At 27.0% G+C, this 24,045-nt stretch overlaps 1 protein-coding gene across 3 annotated transcripts in view; it reads left to right on the top strand.

Moving 5' to 3' along the window:
* Positions 1 to 24,045, top strand: part of LOC122504292 — a 616,579-nt gene that overhangs the window by 146,011 nt on the left and 446,523 nt on the right. For all 3 annotated transcript variants that reach the window (XR_006301822.1, XM_043615335.1, XM_043615336.1), the window contains exon 3: positions 15,351 to 15,489. Coding sequence is in view for 2 of the 3 variants with exons in the window: in XM_043615335.1 (XP_043471270.1) it covers positions 15,351 to 15,489 (139 nt within the window). In the remaining variant the exon portion in view is untranslated. The remainder of the gene's footprint in view (positions 1 to 15,350; positions 15,490 to 24,045) is intronic.

The following is a 24,045-nucleotide window of genomic DNA, read 5'->3' as shown; positions in this document are numbered from 1 at the left end:
CCATAAAAAAAGAAGAATAAGAATAAGAAAGAGAAGAAGAAGAAGAAGAAACACACCAATGTATTCAGATAATTCAATAAGATTCTGAACCGATGATAAAAAAAATGTTAAGGGTCCATATTATCCGATATTTTATCTTCCAACGCATCAATGTGTACGAAAATGTATATTCAATGTAAAAATGTATATCACAAATAAGTTAGAATTAAAAAACCGTGTTATGGAGGATAAAAAAAGTGTAAAAGAAAAAAGTTTGAAAAATGTTTAAAAATCTTGAGAAATGTTTAAAAATACTTGGAAATATTTAAAAATACTTGAAAATATTTAAAAGCACTTGAAAATATTTAAAAATATTTAAAAATACTTGAAAATATTTTAAAATCTTTAGAAATATTTTAAAATCTTTAGAAATGTTTAAAAATACTTTAAAATGTTTAAAAATACTTTAAAAATATTTAAAAATACTTAAAAATATTTAAAACTACTTAAAAATATTTGAAAATACTTGAAAATATTTAAAAATGCTTAAAAATGTTTAATAATTTTAAAAAATTTTTAAAAATGATATTTAAAAACGATATTAAAAAATGAGTCTTTGGATTTTTGAATGGAAACGTTTTGTCATAATGAAGACACTGATCCCTTTTTTAATTCTGATTTAATTAAATTCCCTTGGGAATTATAAAACATTCCCGCTGGAATTCAATTAAGATTCTTGTGGAGAATGTTGATTAAATCAACGTTTTTCTAGAACGTGAAATATTTTCTAGATTCTTGTTATAATAAAAGGTATATTGATTTTTGGTTTTTAATTTTTTAATTTTTTTTTTTTTTTTGATTGATTGAAAAGGACAATATTTCTATTTTTGTGGTGTGCGTATGGTGTTCGCGATAGCCACTAAATCAATGACCATTAAATTCGGTAGCAGTTTTTAGTTCCCTCGGGAGTTTTTCATTTTTTCCTTTCCTTTTTTGCTTTGTAACAATGGGTTACAAATCAAACGCTGGATCCTGCTAAATCTCGGTTTCAATCCGACTTCGTAGAACGCGAAGGTCGTCTCACTAACTATATCGAGATTTTAGAATACAATTCTCAAGATTACGGAACTATTTTTTTGAACTTTTTCTTCTCTATAACTAATGATTTTTTTTGTTACAAAATGATTTAGAAAATAAATTTTTATTATTTATTAGAATAAAAAAGCAAATAATGGTACGACAGAAATGTGTTATTATCTCAGGACTCTTTGTTCTTTACATTTCACCGAATTTGCAATCTTTTAACTTTTCCCCACGTTTGCGGGGAAAAAATTTCTTCCCTATCAAAGTTTTCGAATATTCCACAAAGGGAATAAAAAGAGATAAATATATATTTTCTTTAGACTCGTGTGTCGAATGTTTAATTAATTTTTACAATCTTTAGATTTTTCGACGAAAATAAAAAAATTTTCTGTCGAAAAATCTAAAATCATTTTGAACAAAAAAAATCCTTCTGGATTTTTTTTTGCTCAAAACGATTTTAGATTTTTCTAAAAGGATAAATTTCGAAAAGGATAAATTTGGAATTAAAAAAAAATGTTGAGCAATAGTCGAATTTTATTGTCGATAATAAATGGATATTTAAAAAGAAATGAAATTCCTGTTTGGCAAATATTTCGAATTATCGAGTTTGTCGGATAATTTGATCAATCTTGCCAATGTAAATTATGGTTGCAATCACGTATTTCCTTTTTTTTCGAATCAATTGACAAGGGCAAAGCTCACAAATATGTAGATTAATATCTTGGTGACAGTGTGAATTTACGATTTGTTTTAATACAAGAAACTCTCTTATCGTGCACAGATCATTTCGAGTTTATGTACCTTTGAACAATTTCGTTACCATCGATAAACGAATTTTTAAATTCCAAATTCACTGCTTGAAATTTGGAATTTTTTATAACTTGCATAAAATTAAACAGAATCATTAAACATAATTAAACATATTAAATACAAATGCACATTTTTATTTGCAATAATAGTTTTTTTTATTATAAACCAATTAAAACGAGTTTCATTTTACTTGAAATTTATTTGACATAAAATTCATTTAACATGAAATTTGTTGACGTTAAATTTATTTAACATTAAATTTATTTGACATGAAATTCATTCAACATGAAATATATTTGATTTAAAATTTTTTTTCACATTAAATTTGTTTGACATGAAATTTATTTGATGTTAAATTTGTTTGACATGAAATTTATTTGATGTTAAATATATTTAACATTAAATTTATTTGATGATAAATCTATTTAACATTAAATTTATTTGATGTTAAATATATTTAGCATGAAATTTATTTGATGTTAAATTTATTTAACATTAAATTTATTTGATGATAAATATATTTAACATTAAATTTATTTGATGTTAAATATATTTAACATTAAATTTATTTGATGTTAAATATATTTAACATTAGTGGAGTTTTAACAAATGGATATTTTTATAAGAAGCGACATATTTGTAATTTAAATAACCGAATTATTATTCAAAGAAGGGACAAATAAAAGCATATGGTTAAAAACTGGTTCAGAAAAAAACGGGTGCTAGGAACCATAAAGACGGAATAAATGAAAAAAAAACCTGTTTTCTTTTTTTTTTAATAAGGAAGCCGAAGCTGCAGACTGTAACTTGTAAATAAAACGACAGGAGGACCTGGGTCTTATCTGGACCACAATTCTACAGAAGCAGACCACAATTTTACGATCCCGCGGAAGATAATCTCTCGATAATTTAACGTTCCTTCATTGCCTCCTGTCGATTTTGCCCAAATACTTTCTATATTCGATAATTTATCTCAACTCTTTTTATTTTCATTACAAAAAAAAAACATAGAATCTTCAATGTTAAAAAAACCCAAGTAAAAAATTTAGATTCTTTTTATTTGGAGAAATATTGAGAATTTAAAAAAGAATTTTAAAAATAGAATTTAAAAAAGAATTTTAAAAAAGAATTTTAAAAAACAGATTTTAAAAAAAAGAAAAGAAGCAAAAGAAAAGGAAATTTGGAATATATTTTCATTTTTAAAAAAATATGGAAAAAAATTAATGCGAGTAAACATAGAAATTTACGTGTGTTTTATTATTATTGCATTGAACTTGAATGGGAAATGATTTTGAGACTACTTATGTATAATATGTGATCGTAAACGGAAGCTGAGAGTGTTGCACATACACGGGCAATTTAAGATGTGAAGTTAACTATTTAAAGAAAATCGAAGAGAGAGAGAGTGAGTCGATCCTCAATTCCGGTTGAAGATAGAGAATACCGTGTACGTTTTAGTTTAAGGAATCTCTTTACGTGGTCGTTTGGAGCAAAAGCTGCACGAAATTGCCATCCATTATGCACTTAACGTACGATCAGTAGTCGAAGGGATGACGTGCACGCGCGCGATAACTTGCCAACTATACTCAAGCTTCATCGGGCATTATGACCAGGAAAATGTAAAACCAATACCCTTAAATTGACCATGATTCATAAAAGTAAATATCCCACTTTTTCCGCTTTTATATTTGCTTTTCAAAATAATGCGGTGTAATAAATAATTTTTTGGAAAATTTATTATTTACGGTGATAAAAAGTATAACAGTTATGTGTTTACTTGTGTAATTATCTGAATAGAGCAAAATTTGAGCAGAATATGAAATTCATTTGACGATTTCATTTAACCATTTTATTGGATATAAAATTTTTTACTTCTGCCATTTGGCATAAATGACATTTGACATAAAAGTCATTCGGGATAATTTCCATTTGACATCAAAATCACTTGAAATAAATTTGAATTTGCATAAAAATCACTTGATTTAAATTTAAAATTACATCATTTAACATTAAAATTACTTGAGATAAACTTAATTAAACATAAAAATTACTTGACATAAAATTCATTTAACATAAAAATCACTTGACATAAAATTCATTTAACATAAAAATCACTTGACATTCAACTTAAACGTCATTTAAAGTAAGATTTTTTTTGTGTAAATTTTATTTTGACATAATATTTGTTATTATTCGAAAAAATTAATTATTTAAAACAATGTTTATAAAATTCTTATGAAGAATTCAATTATTTTCATAAATGATAAACTTCTTAGGAATTAAATTATTTTTGAAAATTTTAATAACATTTTTCGCAATAATTCAATTATTTTCATAAATAATAAAATTCATCGCACAATTTCAATTGTTTTTAATAAAATTTTACACAAATTGCTGGAAAAATGTAATTATTATTAAAAATTGAATTTCAAGACCTCGAAAAATTAATTATTTAAAAAAAGGTTTTTTTTTTAATTTTTTGGAAGAATTCAATTATTTTTAATACAATTTGAATAAAATTTTTTGAAGTAATTCAATTATTCTTTTAGATTCTTTTAGATTTTAATAAAATTCATCGCAAGAATTCAATTATTTACATAAATAATAATTCTTCGAAAAAATTTAATTATGTCGATAAATAACAAAATTATTCCCAAAAATTAAATTATCTTAAGGCATTTTAATAAAATTCATTGAAAAATTCAATTATTTTCATAAATAACAATATTCATCGCAAGAATTCAATTATTTAAAAAAATTTTTTGATAAAATTCTAAGCGAGAATTCAATTATTTTTATAAATAATAAAACTTATCAAAGAATTTCAATTATTTCTAATACTATTTTAAATTAATTAATCGAATAAAGTTTTCCATAAGTATTCAATTATTTAAAATAAAATTTTCATAATGTTTGTTATATTTCGAAAAAAATAATTATTTAAAACAATGTTTATAAAATTCTTATGAAGAATTCAATTATTTTTAAAAAAAACAACATTTTTTACAGAAATTCAATTCTCTTTAAACATTTTAATAAAATTTTTCGCAATAATTCAATTATTTTCATAAATTATAAAATTCGTCACAGAATTTCAATTGTTTTTAATACAATTTACAGGAATTGCTGGAAAAATGTAATTGTTCTTAAAAATTTAATTTCAATTCCTCGAAAAGATCAATTATTTAAAAAAATGTTTTTTTTTTAATTTTTGGAAGAATTCAATTAATTAAATCAATTATTTTTAATACAATTTGAATAACATTTTTTTTTAAATAATTCAATTATTCTTTTAGATTTTAGTAAAATTCATCCTAAGAATTTAATTATTAAAGATAAATAACAAAATTATTCCCGAAAAATCATTTATTTTTGGAAATTTTAATAAAATTCTTTGGAACATTTAACATTTCATTTAAAATTAAAAAATCGCTTTATCTATTATTTTAATTTACATAAAATTTATTTGATATTGTTTCCAATTGACTTAAAATTCATTTGACATAATTTTTATTTAACATAAAATTTATTTGACATTAATTTTATTTAGCATGAAAATAATTTGACATTAATTTTATTTAGCATAAAATTAATTTGACATTAATTTTATTTAGCATATAATTAATTTGACATTAATTTTAGTTAAACTTTTAAAAGTAAGCAATCAGATTATCAAGAAGCGAATTTTGATATTAAAACAAAAATTAAATTAAAATAAATTCGCAACTATAATTTTATGTCAAATAAAATTTATGTCAAGTGAATTTTATAACGAATGCAATTTTTATCAAATGATTTTTATGTTGAATGGGTATAATGTTAAATGTATGTTAAATGTATAATGTTCAATGTTAAATAAATTTGCGACTATAATTTTTTGTCAAGTGAATCTCATAACAAATGCAATTTTTATCAAGTGATTTTTATGTTAAATAGGAATTATGTTAAATGTATGTTAAATATATTATGTTAAATAAATTCGCAACTATAATTTTTTGTCAAATGACATTTATGTCAAGTGGATTTTATAGCAAATGCAATTTTTATTAAGTGATTTTTATGTTAAATGTATTATGTTCAATGTTAAATAAATTCGCAACTATAAATTTTTGTCAAATTAAGTTTATGTCAAGTGAATTTTATTTGTGTTCAAACTACTTTATTTAAAAAAAATGGGGTCCAACCCTGACTACAATTTTTGTCCATAATAAAGTTACAAATACAAAGTTGTGTGGCAAACTTTTCTTTCTTAAATTATTTCACTTGTGAGAAATATATGATGATTCGTCGAAATATGGGAAAGAAGGCGTTAAGGTGTGATGGTGTGTGTGTGAGGAGAGCCAGAAATTAATCGTGAATTTGAGTAGTCGAATTAGTGTGGTCAAGACCTCAGTACAGGCACCTCGGTGCAGAGCAGGTCGGCAAGTTGCGTTGCTTAACTTGCAATAAAACGAATTTTTCACAACGCCCGATTGGGGTAAGAGAGTGATAAAAATCTAAATTTTGTTGGATTATTGTTTTATTCGAGTGTTAATTATTTGTTAAATTAAATTACGTAGGTTGGTGCACAAAATATAAGCATCGTGAAGTTCGTTGCTGTGAAGCTGTAATTGTCTACCAAAATATATAGTTTATTCCATTAAGACGTTATTTCGAGAAACAATCGAGGCGAAACTCATTTTTATTATCATTTTATTGGAGTTGGAATTGTCCACCGATCATTTGCTTTGACTAGGAGATCATCTCCGAACAATCTTCTTGACGACTGAGCCACCGAAGTCACGTAGGTCGCTCTCAAAATCATTTTATATAAATTTGCAACGGTGAGTCAATTTATTAGTTTCTCCATACGCATTATTTAACTCGAAAAACATTTTATGTAATTATCTTCTTGACCACACACATCAGCTGTGCCCTTTTAATTTGTATAATAATTTTAGTCGTAAAACCAAATTCATATTCTATTTATTATCATCGACTCCTGAAGGGAATTCACGTTCTTTAATTTTTTTATATAACTATGTGTGTTTCGTATGTGTGTTTTCTAATTTAGATTTTATTTCTGGCCAGATACGCGATAATTTGATTATAATCGAATAAGAAATTGGGATCGAATATAGTTATAATTCTTTGTGAGAGTCTTTTTATAATTGAATTAAATAAATTCCTAGTAAATTTGTGACTTTCTTTATAAATTAAACGTTTCCGAACTGAAATACATTAAGTTGAAAATAAATAAATGAAATAATTGAAAAGTAGTAAAATAAATTTGTTACATTTGGCGCCCAACTAGAGGCCTTTAGAAGTTGTATTAATATAGAATAGGGTTTTATTAAAGTGAATAAATTTTGTAGACAGATAAATTGTTATAAAAAACTATTTTATTTTTGATTTGATTTTTTGTATTATAACTCGAATTTTATTTTAAGCGAAAAATGCCGCCTAAGAAGAGTAACGACGACATCGAACAGGCTCAGCAGCTATTGTTGGAACAACAAACACAAATTAATGATTTGAAGGACGAATTACAAAGGATTCAGGGTCAGAGGACAAACGCTGAAAAAGAAAACGAAACATTGCGAGTCGAAATACGTCGTCTGAAAATCGAGTTGGATAAGCAAATACAAAATAAGTCGAGTCACAATCTAAAAGGTAACACTAAGACGGATTTCAGCGCGCAAACCGAGCTTGTAATCACAAACACAGTAAGTGAGGTGAATCATCATAAAGGTGATGAAACGAAGCAAGGGGAGCGGGTGTCGAAAAATAATTCTTTACTTGATTTTGATGGAATAAAAGTAAACGATAATTTGTATAAACAAAATGAATTTAACCAGACGAATTATTATGACAATATCCAAAATAATAGTCAAAAAGATAGTCAGAGTGAACTCGTTAAGGGGATGTTAAGCTATTTTCAGTCTTTACAAATAACAGTAGCGTTACCAAAATTCGATGGATATAAAAAAAATCCCGTAGAATTCATTAAAGATCTCGAAAAGTATTTCGTTAAAAAAAATGTCGCGGAAGAATCGAAGATATACGTGATTGAAGACGCGTTATTGGGTAGGGCGAAATTGTGGTACGAAGCACGGACATTTCCTTTCGTAAATTACAAGCATTTTAAAGATAAATTTCTCGAAGAATTTTATTCAATAGAAGCGAGAATGTCTGCGAAAACGGAATGGGAAAATCGTCGGTTTCTATCAAATGATCGATCTTTACAGGTATATTATGTAGAACAATTGCATGGAGCGAAATTTTGCTTGTCATCACTTAACGAGTACGAAATAAATTATTTAATTATTAAACAATTGCCACAAAGGGCTCGGGAAGTTTTGGCTACTATAGACTATATGGATACGTCTAAAATAATACAGTCTTTAGCTCGATTAGACGGAATGAAATCGGATATGGTGGGGGGCACACCCTCAGGCAACACTAATCGAAATAATAGACCGATAATAAATAATGATCATAAAACGCAAATTAATCAGGATAAACCGGTAACGATGACGTCAGAAAATTCGAGAGAGAAACGTGATGTGCAGAATTTAGGTGAACGGTCACAATATAATAAGGAGGAACGATCGCAGAATTGGAGACAACGACCGGCTCCGTTTACGCGACAAAATCGTGGACCGTATCGGGAAAATGATTCGCACGGAATAACATCATCAGGTGATAGCACGGTTAATAATGAACAAAATTCTATATCAACGAATGTAAGAGCGTTACAACAAACAAATAATTCGGAATTTGTTGAAGAATTATGCTGGGAAGTCGATATAGAAAATCAAACAGAATTAAAGGATTTAGAATTAAAAATTGTTAGTCCGAGAATTAAAGCGAGTATTGAAGATTGCGAAATAGCGGTGTTAGTAGATTCTGGTAGTGAAGTTACCGCTGTGTCCGAAATTTTTTATGATCAATTAAAATTAAAATATAAAATTGTAGAATTGCCGGTTAGTAATTTGACAGTAAATGTAGCTGTGGGAAATAAAACTACCACAATAAAGCGCCAAGTACAATTGAAATTAACTATTGGGGAAGACGTTCTGGAATCACCATTCTTAGTGGTCCCCGGATTAGCCACGAATGTTCTGGTGGGCATAGATTGGTTATCACGATTTAAATGCATCATAGATGTAGGAAATCAAAAAATCAAACTCGGGGATAAAGAATTATCGGAAGCAATTGTCACTTTTCGTATGTCACGTGATGTACAAGCAGCGTGTAGAGTTATTCACGTGAGCGGGTTATTGTGGTACGATTTAGCGATGAAAGAATGTAGATTGGGAAATGGTATAACGAAATTAGACGAACAGGAATCATTATCGGTAATTGAAGAAAAAACAAATCTAGGTCAGGGGGATACGAAATACGTGAGACAAATGTGTCAAAATAAAAAAAATTTCGAGACTAAAATCGAAGAGTACGCCGCGGAATTAAAATTACTAACTGAACAACAAAGGAAACAAGTTAGGGATCTATTATATAAATATAGAGCAGTATTTTCCGATAAACCGGGATGCGCGAATGTTTACGAGCATAAAATAGTCTTAAAAAATCAAAAAACAGTAGTACGAAAATCGTACCCCGTAGCGTTGAGCCAACGACCTGCTGTCGGGAGAGAATTGCAAGAGTTGTTAGATTTAGACATTTTAGAACCATCTGATAGCGATTTTTGTAACCCGTTACACGTTGTGCCAGATAAGAAGGGAAAAGTAAGATTGTGTCTCGATGCAAGATTCATTAACGCGTGCATATTTTCGGATAATGAATGTCCACCTAGAATCGAAGAACTTCTTCAAAAATTTGAAGGAGCAAAATTTTTTTCAATTACTGATCTAGTTCGAGGATATTGGCAAATACCGTTAGAAGAAAACTCTAAAAAATATACTGCGTTTCTTCATGATGGGCATCTTTATCAATTCAAAAGAGTCCCTTTTGGACTAAAGACAGCCGGTAGTGGGTTTATAAGGGCGCTGCATAAGGCACTTGGCCATGAGTTAGCGGAATTCGTCGCATGTTATATTGATGATATTATGATCGCGTCTAAATCGTTCGAGGAGCATTTGTGCCATTTATCTGGATTATTTGAAAAATTGATCACGGCAGGTTTCACATTGAGTCTCGAGAAATCTAATTTTTTTAAAGAGGAAGTGTCGTTTCTGGGTTTCAAACTTTCGGCGAAAGGAGTTCAAGGGGAAGAAAAGAAATTTTCCGAGATAGCAGAATTTCCATGTCCGAGAGATAAGCGTCAGTTACAAGCATTCCTAGGAATGTGTGGATATTACCGGCGTTTTAGTATACGTCATGCCGATTTCGTGGGCCCGTTTAGAGATTTATTAAGCGAAAAAGGGAAATGGAACTGGAAAGAAAATCATACTGAAGCTTTTAAAGACCTGAAAGAAAATTTCGTGAGAGCAGTAACGTTAAGTCATCATTTGGCGGGAAAAAGGTTTAAATTACAAACTGATGCCAGTGATATTGGCATCAGTGGTATTTTGTATCAATTGGATGACGAAGGTGAAATACGTATAGTCTCGCTCGCGAGTAGGGTTCTCACTGCATGTGAAACACGGTATACTACCTCGGAAAAGGAACTATTGGCAATAATTTATTCTGTAATGAAATTCAGAATGTATTTGATAGGGTGGAAATTCGACATAGTGACCGACCATCAAGCCTTAACTTTTATGCTCTCGACTCCGTATCAGAACGCTAGGTTAACGCGCTGGATCTTGAGTTTGCAGGAATATCAATTTGATATTTCGCATTGCAAGGGATCAGACAATATAGTGGCGGATTTTTTTAGTCGCAACTTTGGCCGTGATATGATTGTGGATAATAATAATCAATTTCTGATAGCAAAAATGACATGTCATAGTCTCGAGCAAAGAGCAAAAAAAAATCCGACCATCAATGCACGCAATCCTTATATCAAATTCAATAATGAATTGATAAGGGAGTTGCGTGGGTTGAAAGAATTACAGTGTGAAGATGAGGAGATTCAGAAGCTTAGGAAAAATTCTTCTAGTGCAGGGAGAATAAGGGAAGAGGGAGGAATTCTATATATGTCGAATGATAAAGACGGTAATTGGAAGTTGATAATTCCGCGAGTGATAATTGATTCGGTCCTGAAAGCTGTTCATGAACAATTTTGTCATGCAGGTGCATACAAAATGTTCAAGTATATTGACCAGTATTTTTATTGGCGACATTTGCGAAGAGACACAAAGAACTTCTCAAGAAGTTGCGATGTTTGTCAAAGGGCTAAATGTGTCAATCAAAAGACTGAGGGCGCGTATTTAAATGTGACAGCGAGTAGACCGAATGAGTTGATTGCCGTGGACTTTTATGGTCCTTTACCGGGATCAATAGCGGGGGTAAAATACATATTCGTAATACTTGACGTTTTTTCGAAATTAGTGACGATGTACCCTATAAAGAAAGCAAATACCGTAATTTGTTTAAAAAAATTAAAAACACAATATTTTTCGGAAGTGGGAAGGCCGGAGACGGTTCTTTCAGACCACGGGACTCAATTCACGTCACCATTATGGAAAGCGGGACTTGAGGCGGAAGGAGTAAAAAGTATTTTTTCATCGATTAGGCATCCGCAATCGAACCCGGTCGAACGAACGATGAGAGAACTCGGGAGATTTTTCCGGACCTACTGCGCGGAAAGACATACGAGCTGGGCAAAATTTGTTCCTAAAATTCAAGAATGCATAAATTTGATGTGTCATCAGAGCACTGAAACAATTCCATATCAATTACATTTCGGTCGCGCGCCGCGAGATAAAATAATAGAGCTATTTCCAAAATTGAAAACGAATGTACCGTCACATGAAATTCAAGTACAATTAGCTCGAGAAAAATTACAGCAATCGTGGTCGCGTAGATTAAAAAACCAAAAATCGATAAGCAAAATTGAGTATAAAATTGGAGATTGGGTGTTGCTGAGGGTGCCTCACTTATCAGATTCATCACAGGGGGTGATTCACAAATTTTTTCACCTGTTCGAGGGACCGTATTGCATTAAAAAAATAATTAATCAAAACGCATTCGTCTTAGTCGACACCTTGGATGAGAACAAGTTGAAGGGGACGTATAATCGGTTTCATTTAAGAAAATACTATAAGAGGGAAATGACTGAATAAGATCATATGTAATAATGAAACAAAGAAAATAATCCTTTGTGGTTCGTCCTGAAAACCAAGTGTAAGATTGTTCTTTTAAACGAGTTGCTGAGATCTGTCGATGAAAGTATAAAATGTTCGACGAAATATTAATTGTTATAATATTTATTGTAATATTATAAGGGGGATTGTGAGAAATATATGATGATTCGTCGAAATATGGGAAAGAAGGCGTTAAGGTGTGATGGTGTGTGTGTGAGGAGAGCCAGAAATTAATCGTGAATTTGAGTAGTCGAATTAGTGTGGTCAAGACCTCAGTACAGGCACCTCGGTGCAGAGCAGGTCGGCAAGTTGCGTTGCTTAACTTGCAATAAAACGAATTTTTCACAACGCCCGATTGGGGTAAGAGAGTGATAAAAATCTAAATTTTGTTGGATTATTGTTTTATTCGAGTGTTAATTATTTGTTAAATTAAATTACGTAGGTTGGTGCACAAAATATAAGCATCGTGAAGTTCGTTGCTGTGAAGCTGTAATTGTCTACCAAAATATATAGTTTATTCCATTAAGACGTTATTTCGAGAAACAATCGAGGCGAAACTCATTTTTATTATCATTTTATTGGAGTTGGAATTGTCCACCGATCATTTGCTTTGACTAGGAGATCATCTCCGAACAATCTTCTTGACGACTGAGCCACCGAAGTCACGTAGGTCGCTCTCAAAATCATTTTATATAAATTTGCAACGGTGAGTCAATTTATTAGTTTCTCCATACGCATTATTTAACTCGAAAAACATTTTATGTAATTATCTTCTTGACCACACACATCAGCTGTGCCCTTTTAATTTGTATAATAATTTTAGTCGTAAAACCAAATTCATATTCTATTTATTATCATCGACTCCTGAAGGGAATTCACGTTCTTTAATTTTTTTATATAACTATGTGTGTTTCGTATGTGTGTTTTCTAATTTAGATTTTATTTCTGGCCAGATACGCGATAATTTGATTATAATCGAATAAGAAATTGGGATCGAATATAGTTATAATTCTTTGTGAGAGTCTTTTTATAATTGAATTAAATAAATTCCTAGTAAATTTGTGACTTTCTTTATAAATTAAACGTTTCCGAACTGAAATACATTAAGTTGAAAATAAATAAATGAAATAATTGAAAAGTAGTAAAATAAATTTGTTACACACTATTATGGAAAAATTAAAGAAACAAGAAATTATAAAATTCGATTTAGATTTTTTTATCCGAAAAAAAGTGATAATAATACGACACCTTTCTGATATATATGAGAGTGTCTAATAAAAATGTGCAAAAGGCCTATTTTCCCCCGCTAGTTTTCATCTCTCCTCCACTTTTGTTATTAACTCCCACATCAATAATTCTGCTATAAACTGGAAAGAGGAAGTGCCTTGTTGTGAAGATATATATCCGTGAACCCACGTGTTTTTAATTCTTCAATAAACTCGCATTCCCTTGCGTACACGCACCTTGGACTGCAAGAATGTAGTGAAGAACGCGCGCGCTCTCTCGCAAAAGAGTGAAGATGAAAGAGGTAATTGTCTCCTCTCTCTCTCTCGCCACAAATGATGTAGGAAAAATTTATTTATTTATTTATTTACATATTTTAGGTGCATTAGACGTTGGGTTGCTTTTGCACTAATGAAAGATTCCTTCTCAATTTAGTTGTGAATTGCCAGCGTAAATAGAAGCTAGTTAGGTACAATATTACCGGGGTTGATATGAACCAAGTCACGTTTATCTTGTGAAAATGATAGCGCCTCGATGAAGACGTGGATAATCACAGGATATTATGTTTCTTGAAACTTCCATTCCAAGGAATGTTGCCCTGAAACTGTAACTTCTTAAATGAAGATATTAAACTTTTTACAATTTATTTCGTTTCGAAAATATTTTTCAGTATTTTTATTTCCCTATTAGTATTTTCATACAGAAAATACTAATATGAAAAGAAATATGCAGATATTTTTTTCCACACATAGTTTATGAATTTTCTCAAACTTAACAGTTTCTTTAATTTACATCGTCTAACGGGAAAATTGACAAAATTGAAATGTTTCTTTTAATGAAACATTTCGAGATAAAATCTACCGAGGCGAAAAATAATTAATGTTTTGTATTTTTTTCCCCCTAGAAATGTGATTTAGCAAAATTTCACAAAAACATGTTTATAATATACAAGAAGGAAAAGTGTATGTTATTCTAAGGACAATGTTTTCAGCGCATGATACTGGTATGGAGATATTCTACCGTGACGATAATAGTTCGAAGAAACACGAGAGCGAAAGCAATTTATAAGCCATAATTTAACTAGAGACCTAAACCAACAGCAAACCGGCCCAGGACAGAAACGTGCATAAGGTGCGAAGCGATAAATTCACATAATTCACTTATGGAGAATTCCAAACTCGACCTAACGAAGGAAGGCAGGAAATCAAGAAGGGGGACAGCTTCTGAATATGGATGCGCTTTTCCAGCTTTGCGTGTATAAGTTATATACATACTATCTGTTAACTTACACTTTGCTATTTACACTGGGTCATATTTCTGTTTGTCCCATTTTTTTATCCATTTACCTTTAATTTCATTTTAACGGATTAATTTAAAAATCCACAAAAGATTCGAAATTTGGTTATAGTCAGAAATAAAAATTTTTCTATGAAAGATTTGCCCTTTTTCTATAAAATTGATATTTCTATAAATCTTTTATCTCGCAAAAATTATTTAATATTCAAATTAAAAAAAGAAAAAAAGAGAAAACAATCAACAATAAAATTATTTGCCAGAAACGAGAAAATGTGTATTATCAATAACCGCACAAGGGTCTTTCAATGGAAAGCATATTTAAAGTGAACTAGCATGAAGAAATATATATATTTAAATGATCGATCGAGAAATAAAATTGAGTCTGCATTACATGAGCATATCGTGATAAAATTGGCTGTAACAAAATTTTATGGTAAACGTTATGGGATTCCCAGTTATTTATTCCCGGCATATGAGGAGCGTCGCAAAACTGTAAATTTATTGGTCTAAAAAACTACATCGAGAAGGAGAAGAACACATTTATTTTCTCTCTCTTCTTCTTCTTCTTTTTTTTTACTCCTCCTCCTCTATTGTAGTGTGCGATTTATGTATAGTTTCACACGAGAGATCTCTATCGTTATTTGAAAATATCTGATATTTCACACAAAATACATGATGAAAAGAAAATACATATATATATTGAAAAGGCTATAAAAATTTATGGTTTATACGAAATTTATAATTTATGCCTAATATTTGTTGTTTCAGAAATAATGCTAATGTGCTGGAGACGCCTACGGTGCCAATACACAAAAAGGAGCCTCGGGAAAATATTGCCAGAATTGCCAAGCGATATCTTGATGATAATATGCAGCAGGCGTGGATCAATCCTCGTCTAATATCGATGGTAAGTGATTCGCTGGAAATCAATCACAATGAGTGTTTATTTTTTGTTTCTTCTTACCTTTTTATTTATCGAGAGAGAAATAATTTATTTGAATTAAATAATATTGATTTGAACTCTCTAAATAAAATTAGTTATCGTTTTAACAAAAATGTTTTTAAAAAAATTAAAAACAAAATACAAAATTTTATTTTAAATCTGCAATCTTTTTCTCTTACACTCACAGTAAAACGTGAGGTATTAAAAAGTGTTACAGATTAAATTAACACCAAAAAAGATTAAAATAATCAATTTTGGTGTTATTTTTTACAATGAATGGAATTTTGGTTAATTAAATTTTTTTATAACTATAAAACATGAAGATATCGATAACTCCAAATCTTAAACACGGAGTGATCGATTATTATATTATAAGAATATTATACTTTTTTAAAATTATTTTCACTATTTCAATTTAATTATTATTTTCAAAAATTTTTAACTACAATTTTACTTTATATCTATTATTTTTAATAACTTTCGAAAAGGTTCTTTGGGAATTTTCAAATCCATTCATTTACAATATTCAATTTCACGAAATTTCAATTATTATCTAAAATATTAACTAAAATTCATTTTTATGAAACGAAAATCAAATTTTATTAGAAAATTCTACAAGAATTTAATTATTTAAATGCAAAAGTAAATAATTTATTGAATAATTTAATATTTCTAAAAATTCAGTTCTTATAAAGAATTTTACACGGAGAAAAATGGATTATACAACTAGGAATATAGAAAATAAGATCATACTGAATATAATCTGATTAATACACTTTATAATCTATTTACAACATTTAAATGATTTAAAATTATTTCTCGTATTTACAATAGATTATACATTTTATAATCCAAAATCGAATTAAATTATAATTCTAGATTATTACTATAAGGGTGAGGGTCCTACTACTTAAAATAGAAAATAAAATCCTCTATTCTTCAAGATACAGTAGGGCTCAGTCCCTACGTGAATTCTGGTAATTTTCAGACAATTAGAATTACTAAATTTTGAAGAAATAAATTTTTATTTTCTATTTTACAAAATGTTGATTGTCTGATAGCGTTCGGGTGAGGGTGCTACTATTTAAAAATTGAAATAAAATTCTCTATTCTTCAAGATTGGGTAGGGCTCAGTCCCTACTTGAATTCTGGTAATTTTCAGACAAATAGAATTACTAAATTTTGAAGAAATAAATTTTTATTTTCTATTTTACAAAATGTTGATTGTCTGATAGCGTACGGGTGAGGGTGCTACTATTTAAAAATTGAAATAAAATCCTCTATTCTTCAAGATTGAGTAGGACTCAGTCCCTACTTGAATTCTGGTAATTTTCAGACAATTAGAATTATTAAATTTGGAAAAAATAAATTTTTATTTTCTATTTTACAAAATTATGATAGTCTGATAACGTACGGGTGAGGGTGCTACTACTTAAAAATTGAAATAAAATTCTCTATTCTTCAAGATTGAGTAGGACTCAGTCCCTACTGGATTTCTGGTGATTTTCAGACAATTAGAATTACTAAATTTTGAAGAAATAGTGTTTTATTTTCTATTTTTCCAAATTTTGATTGTCTGATAGCGTATATAGTAACTTTTTTTCAAATTGTCATTTATGAGGTTAAATTTGTTTTGAAAATTTTTTGTGATCAAAATTTTTTACATGTGCTGGTATTATAATTTTGCAGGTTTGTAAATTTCTGGTAATTTTGTTTCTATAAATCTTAAAACTATTATAGCATTATGCATATATTTATCATTAGTTAATTATTGATTATAATTATTTTTTATTTTAAATATTACAAGGGAATAGTATTTTTAACCTTTTCTTAAAAGTATTTTTATTACTTACAAAGCATAGATTTTGTGTCTAGTAAGAAATTATTTGTTTGTAAATTTATTATTAATTATTAATTATTTATTATTTATTATTAATTGTTCACTTATTATTATTTATTATTTAATTAGTAAAAATTTTAATAATAGTTTTTTAATAGTTTTATTATTTATAAAAATAATTGAATTATTGCGAAGATATTTATAAAAAAATTTATAAATAATTGAATTTCTGTAAAAAATTTTATTATTTATGAAAATAATTGAATGTTTGCGTAGAATTTTATTTAAATTTTTTTTTAATAATGGAATTCTTTTGGAAAATTTTATTGAAATAGTAAATATTGGAAATTATTGAATTTTAGAAAACTTTTGAATATAATTGAAATTTTGACAAGAATTTGATTAAAATTTTGTAAAATAATTGAATATCAGAGGAAAATTTTATTATTTATAAAGAGAATTGAAATTTTGACGAGAATTTTTTTTAATTTTTGAACACAATTGAATTTAGTAACTATGTTACTAAGTTAGTCAGTAAGTTAGTAATTAAGTTAGTAATTAAGTTAGTAATTAACTTACTAACTTACTAACTTACTATTCTCCCTGGAGATGCTAAATTCTTTGATTTTTTACAAATCGTTGTCTTTGGTGTTTAATTTAAAGTAAAATTTCATTCATAGTTAAAAATAACACCAAAATAGATTATTTTAATCCTTTCTGGTGTTATTTTAACACCTCACGTTTTACTGTGGCTATAAAACAATTTTCTTTATAAGAGTGAATAATTTTATGAAAAAATTAATATTTATATTTTAATTAGTAATATTTTTTTAAAATTAAACTTTCGTGATGTCAATTTAAAATAAAATGAACATCAAGTTCAAGTTTATTAATTGGGCAAAAATTCGTTCAACTGCACTTTTTGCGCAGAATTTAAGTAGTTGTTCCAAATTACCTCTTCTCGTTAATTCGACAGAGCAATTTGATTCAAACTTGGTGTTTTTTTCTTCAGACGTTGTAGATTTTTGCACATTATGCAAAATTTAGCTCGACGGTTCTCTCGAAACGAGGCGAATAGTTGCCTCCGGTTGCTCCAAGTTGTTACTGTAACCTGAGAAATGCACCAAACTCTGAGTGTCTCATTAGATCCAAGTGGTAGCTGTAGTTATATGATTTAAAATATGCACCGGTGCCCGTGATTCGTATACTTTTTTTTAATATTTACTCCGAGTTTATTAAAAAAAAAAAAAAAAAAATTATCAGCCCCAACGTACTTCCTTTTTTAGAAAAATTTTTTTTCAGCTTCAATATTGATTTCTTGAAAAGTTGAAAATATTCATTTAAAGGGTAAAATTAAACATAATTTGTAAATATTGCAAAATTTTGTTATAAATGATTGTGAAAATTTAATTATTATCAAAAGTAATAAAATTCTTAGCCAAAAATTTAGATCAAGTTTTTAATTTGATCCAAATTTTTGGTATCAAATCGTTGCAATTTGATACTTTTAAGTTAACAGTGATTGTAAATGTAAAAAAATTAAAAAATATTGTAAAATTGTAAAAAATTTACAATTTAAAAAAAATGCCCTTGAGGGGAGATATTATAAAAAAAGAGGGGGGGGGTATTATATTAACATGGGGTTGTATTATTCAAGAGCGTGTAAAGGATATACGTAAATGATAATATAATAAGAAAGTTAAACTAACATTATTATAAGTTTTATGTATGAAACGTGTGCATCATTATCTCAAACTGCAATTACTGTCGGTGGAGTAGATTTCTACCCCCCTTTTTTTTAGTAATTGAGAAAGACTGGCTTTAAGCTTCGCGTGAACTCATTATTTTATTTTTAACATTATTTTTTCCTTCTTCATCTTCTTCCTCAGCCGTACTTTGGTTCTTCTCTGTAATTTCTGCCTGTTTCTCGCCTCCCTTAATTCTAGAAAGCGTTACATCGATCTTACATAATAACTTGGTTGCGTATGCTGTTTCTGAATTGCTTCAAAAGTCGATACTCCTGCATTACAAGGTTCTCGATTTACGATCTCACGTTATATATATTACATATATGAAATATTGCTCTATTAATACCTTACTAGATTATTTTGAAATTCAATCATTCGTCATTGACAAATTGCAAACATTATTTTGTAACTCAATTTTTAATTTATTTTTATTTTATTGTATTTTTTTAATTTTTATTTTTTATTTTACCTTACCCTACTTTATTTTATTTTTATTTCAATTTATTTAAATTTAGATTCATTTATTTTAATTTATTTTAATTTATTTTAATTCAGTTTAATTTTATTATTTTTATTATTTAATTTTTTATTTTTATTTTAATCTAATTTATTTTTTAAAATTCAATTTTCGATTTGATTGTTAATTCTAAGTGAAGAAAATTACTAAATGAATTTTCAAAGGAGAATATTGAGCTGTGATGGTATTAATAATGAACTTTCTCTTTCACTGATCGTCATAAACAGCGTTCAATTATTAATGATCGGAAAGGATGAATATATATTGTACCCCTAAGGCGATGTTAAAACTTATTATCGAGATCGTGTTCCGGGATGTATCCTCTTGCTTTAATATAGTTGAAATCCGGGTTGGAATCGAGACAGGAAAAAAAAATTTATCTACATACATATGCAACCGGAATACGTAAATTCTTTTCTAATATAAATATATAACGATTTAATTAAAATACGGTTCAGAAAATGGAGCTAATTAACAAAAAATGAAAATGACATTATTAGAAATATTATACAACTCGTTCGTTTTTAAATAGAAAGCTTGGACTGTTTTTTTTTTGTTTTTGTTTTATTTTCTCCTATTTTCTAACGAACGAAAAGCTAACGTGATAATTGAACTAGATTGTAAAATGCTACGATGCATAATTTACTACTTAATCAAGTGTTATGCTCTAAAAAAGAAAACCGATTTTCCGTTTTAATTGGACAATTTTTCTACATAGACGAACAGTAATTATTGAATTTATTTAGTAAATTATTATTTTAAATGCCATAATAGAAAAAATCACTAAAAATAAAATTAGAAAAATTACATTTCACATTTTTAGAAAATTAATTATCTTATTTTTCAGCTTTACAAAAAAAGAATTTCTATATTTTTTACGAATTTACATATCACTTGGTAAAAACTATACAGTTGATATTTTATTACTATATTTACAGGGTTGCCACAAAAATTTAGTTTTGTTTTTCCCTGATTTTCAGACAAGTTTTTTATTTTTCCCTTGACTCTTAAGAATTCAAATTTTTAAAGATTTGAACCCTTTTCAAAATTCAATTATTTCTAAAAATTCAATGATAATTTAAAATTTTAAGTGAAATTCATTTTTAAATCAATTTTTATTAGAAAATTTTTCGAGAATTCAATTATTTAAATAGAAAAATAAATAATTTATTAAATAATTAAATACTTCTTAAAATTGAATTCTTATGGAGAATTTTATCAAAATTTTTAAAAATAATTAAATTCTTTCGGCGAATTTAAAAAAAAATTTTAAATTAACTGCAATTTTCAATTATTTTATTTAAAATTGTATTAAAAGTAATTAAAATTATGCGATAAGTTTTGTTATTTATGAAAATAATTTAATTCTATCAACGAATTTTATTATCAATTTTTTAAAAAAATTTAATTCCTTTGAAGAATTTTATTTGTGAAAATAATTGAATTACGGAGAAAAATATTATTATTTATGAAAATAATTGATTTCTTGTGAAGAATTTTATTCAAATTTTTTTAAATAATTGAATTTCTCAGAATTTTTAAAAACTTTTTGAAAATAATGAAATTCCATTGAGAAATTTCACTAAAAAATTGAAAATAATTGAAATCTGACGTAGAATTTCATTATTATTTTTTTTAATTAATTGGATTCCAGTGAAATATTTTATTTGTAAAAATAATTGAATTCCGGAGAAAAATATTATTATTATTTATGAAAATAATTGACTACTTGTGAAGAATTTTATTCAAATTTTCTTAAATAATTGAATTTCACAGAATTTTTTACAACTTTCATTAAAAAATTAAAAGAAATAATTGAAATCTGACGAAGAATTTTATTAAATTTTTTTTTAAATAATTGAATTCGAGTAAAAAATTCTTGGGGAGAATTTTATTAAAATTTCTTAAAGAATTGAATTGCTTCGAAGAATTTTATTCTTACGAAAATAATTGTATTTTATTAACAATTTTATTATAATTTTTCAAATTTATAAAGCAGTTTATAAAAATTTTTTTTAAATAATTGAATTCTCGTGAAAAATTTTATGATTTATGAAAATAACTGATTTCTTGTAAAAAATTATATTGGAATTTTTTAAATAATTGAATTCCCATAAAAAAATGTATTAAACTTGTGAAAATAATTGAATTCTTAAGAAGAATTGTATTGAAAATAATTGAATTGTATAGGAAAATTTTATTAAATTTACAATTTTATTAACAAAATCTTGTAAAGAATTTTGTCAATATTTTTTTAAATAACAGAATTTTTAAAAGAATTTTTAAAAAATTTTTCGAAATAATTGAATTTCTCAGTCAGAACTATTTTTTTCAATTCTCTGAATATATTTAAATTCTTTCGAGAAACTTCATTAAAAAATTAAAAATAATTGAATTGGTGCGAAGAAATTTATAAAAAATTGGTAAGTAATTGAATCCCTGTGGAATTTTTTAAAAAATTATGTTTAAATAATTGAATTCTTTTGAATAATTTTATTAAAATAGTAGATATTAAAAATAATTAAAAGGAGGAAAATTTTTTAAAGTAATTAAAATTTTGACAAGAATTTTGTTAAATTTTTTACGAAAATAATTGAATTTCGGAGTAGAATTTCATTATTTATAAAGATAATTGGGATTTTGACGAGAATTTAAAAAAAATTTTGAACATAATTGATTTTGTACGAAGAAGTTTATCACTTTCGAAAGTAATTGAATTTCTGTAATCAGTTGTCCTTAATTAAAAAACCCTGATTTATTTTTCTATTTATTTTATTTGACTTGGAAATAAATATTATTTAATAATAATTATTTTAATTTAATAATAAATATTTTTTTTTTTTAAATTTCTTTTTGTTAATATGAGAAGCAAAATTAAATCTGAGAAACAAAATTTAAATTTCAAAAAAAAAAGAATTATAATTTTTGACGTATAATTTAAAAATATTAAATTTGAAGAAAAAATGAAAAATAAATGTTCAAAATGACACTAAGATGAATGGAGTCACATCAGGTGCAAATAGTCGACTGTGAATGTGTATATAGACAAGGTATTACAAAGAGTAAAGAATGGAAAAATAAAAGTAGGAAAAAATAAGGCATGAAATATGAACACAATTTAGAAAAGGTTGAGAAAGGAAGAGAAGAAGTTGATGGAGGTTTTAATATTCACTTTTGTTCGCTTCATTAGCGCTGCACAAAAGTAGCTTAAAATAATTGAGTCTCTCTTGAATAATAATAGCTATTCTGATAAACCATTGTTAAAAGCCAACTATTCGAGCTGCTTCTTCTGTTTATTATTTGAATACAGTCGAGTTCTTTTTTTTTGTCCCTTTTATTTTTCATTTAGAATACAATTTCTTCGCAAAAAAAAGAAAAAAAATCAAAATTGTTTTATTCATAAATTCATTTGAAGAAAAAATCCCGACAAACAAAATCAAGAAAAGTTAATTCAATTATTAAAAATATATTATATTAAAAAATATATTAAAAATTTTTTTTTTTCTGTCAAAATTAATTTAAAGATCTTTAAAAATTAATTTTGACAGAAGAAAAAATTTTTTGTACGAATAAAATTTATACTAAGATTTATAAAAAAGATAATTGAATGAATTTGGGTTGAAAAAAAAACGAGAAGATAATTAATTTTGATAAAATAAAGAGAAATTGAATTATTTGACAATAAAAAGAGTTTTTTTTTAATACAAGGGTACTTTATTTAATTTGTTTCTTGAAACGGTCAAGAAAGGCTGATAAGCTCGCGAAAGACAAAAGACTGACAATAAAAACGCCCCTGAAAATGTAGCACTTAAAACATTATTCCTCTTATTTTCATTTTCGCCGTCAAATGAGGTCATAAAAAATTATATTACTTCTCCTTTGCCAAGAAAAGTATATTTCACTTGTTACTTAGTGTTTATTTTAGCAATTTCATAGTGTCATAAATTCGTTTGACTTTCAGAAAGAAAAAAAAAATTCTTTCCTTCAAATTTTATTTTATTAAAATAAATTTTTTTTTTGAAAAAATTTTCTATATTTTATAGAATAAACTTTTACGTCCGAGTTCTATATTTTACAATTAAGTTAATTTATGGATGTCAGGGGCCAACTAAGCTATCAAAATTTTATGCGTGATTACATCCGTCGAGTGATATTTTTAAAAATTTTAAATCAATAATAATTTTATAGTATTATGGGCTTTTGATAAATAATAATTTTTATGGAATTTATGTTATTTTTTGTTGAAAATTTAAATAAAATATAAATTCTATAGGTAGAGTCAAAAGTGGTAGTATGTAGATTAGAAAAGTGGTATCAATTTACAATTATGGAGAGTTTAACGAGGAAAAGTTCTGTGCATTCACTGTGTGACAAGTGTTGTCACGAATTAGAGAGTTTGTGACAGAGATTAACCC

This window comes from Leptopilina heterotoma, unplaced genomic scaffold (genome assembly GCF_015476425.1).
Source record: "Leptopilina heterotoma isolate Lh14 unplaced genomic scaffold, ASM1547642v1 Lhet_287, whole genome shotgun sequence".
NCBI classification, from domain to species: Eukaryota; Metazoa; Arthropoda; class Insecta; order Hymenoptera; family Figitidae; genus Leptopilina; species Leptopilina heterotoma.
The sequence above is the reverse complement of the archived record's forward strand: the minus strand, read 5'-3'. Positions and strand labels throughout refer to the sequence as shown.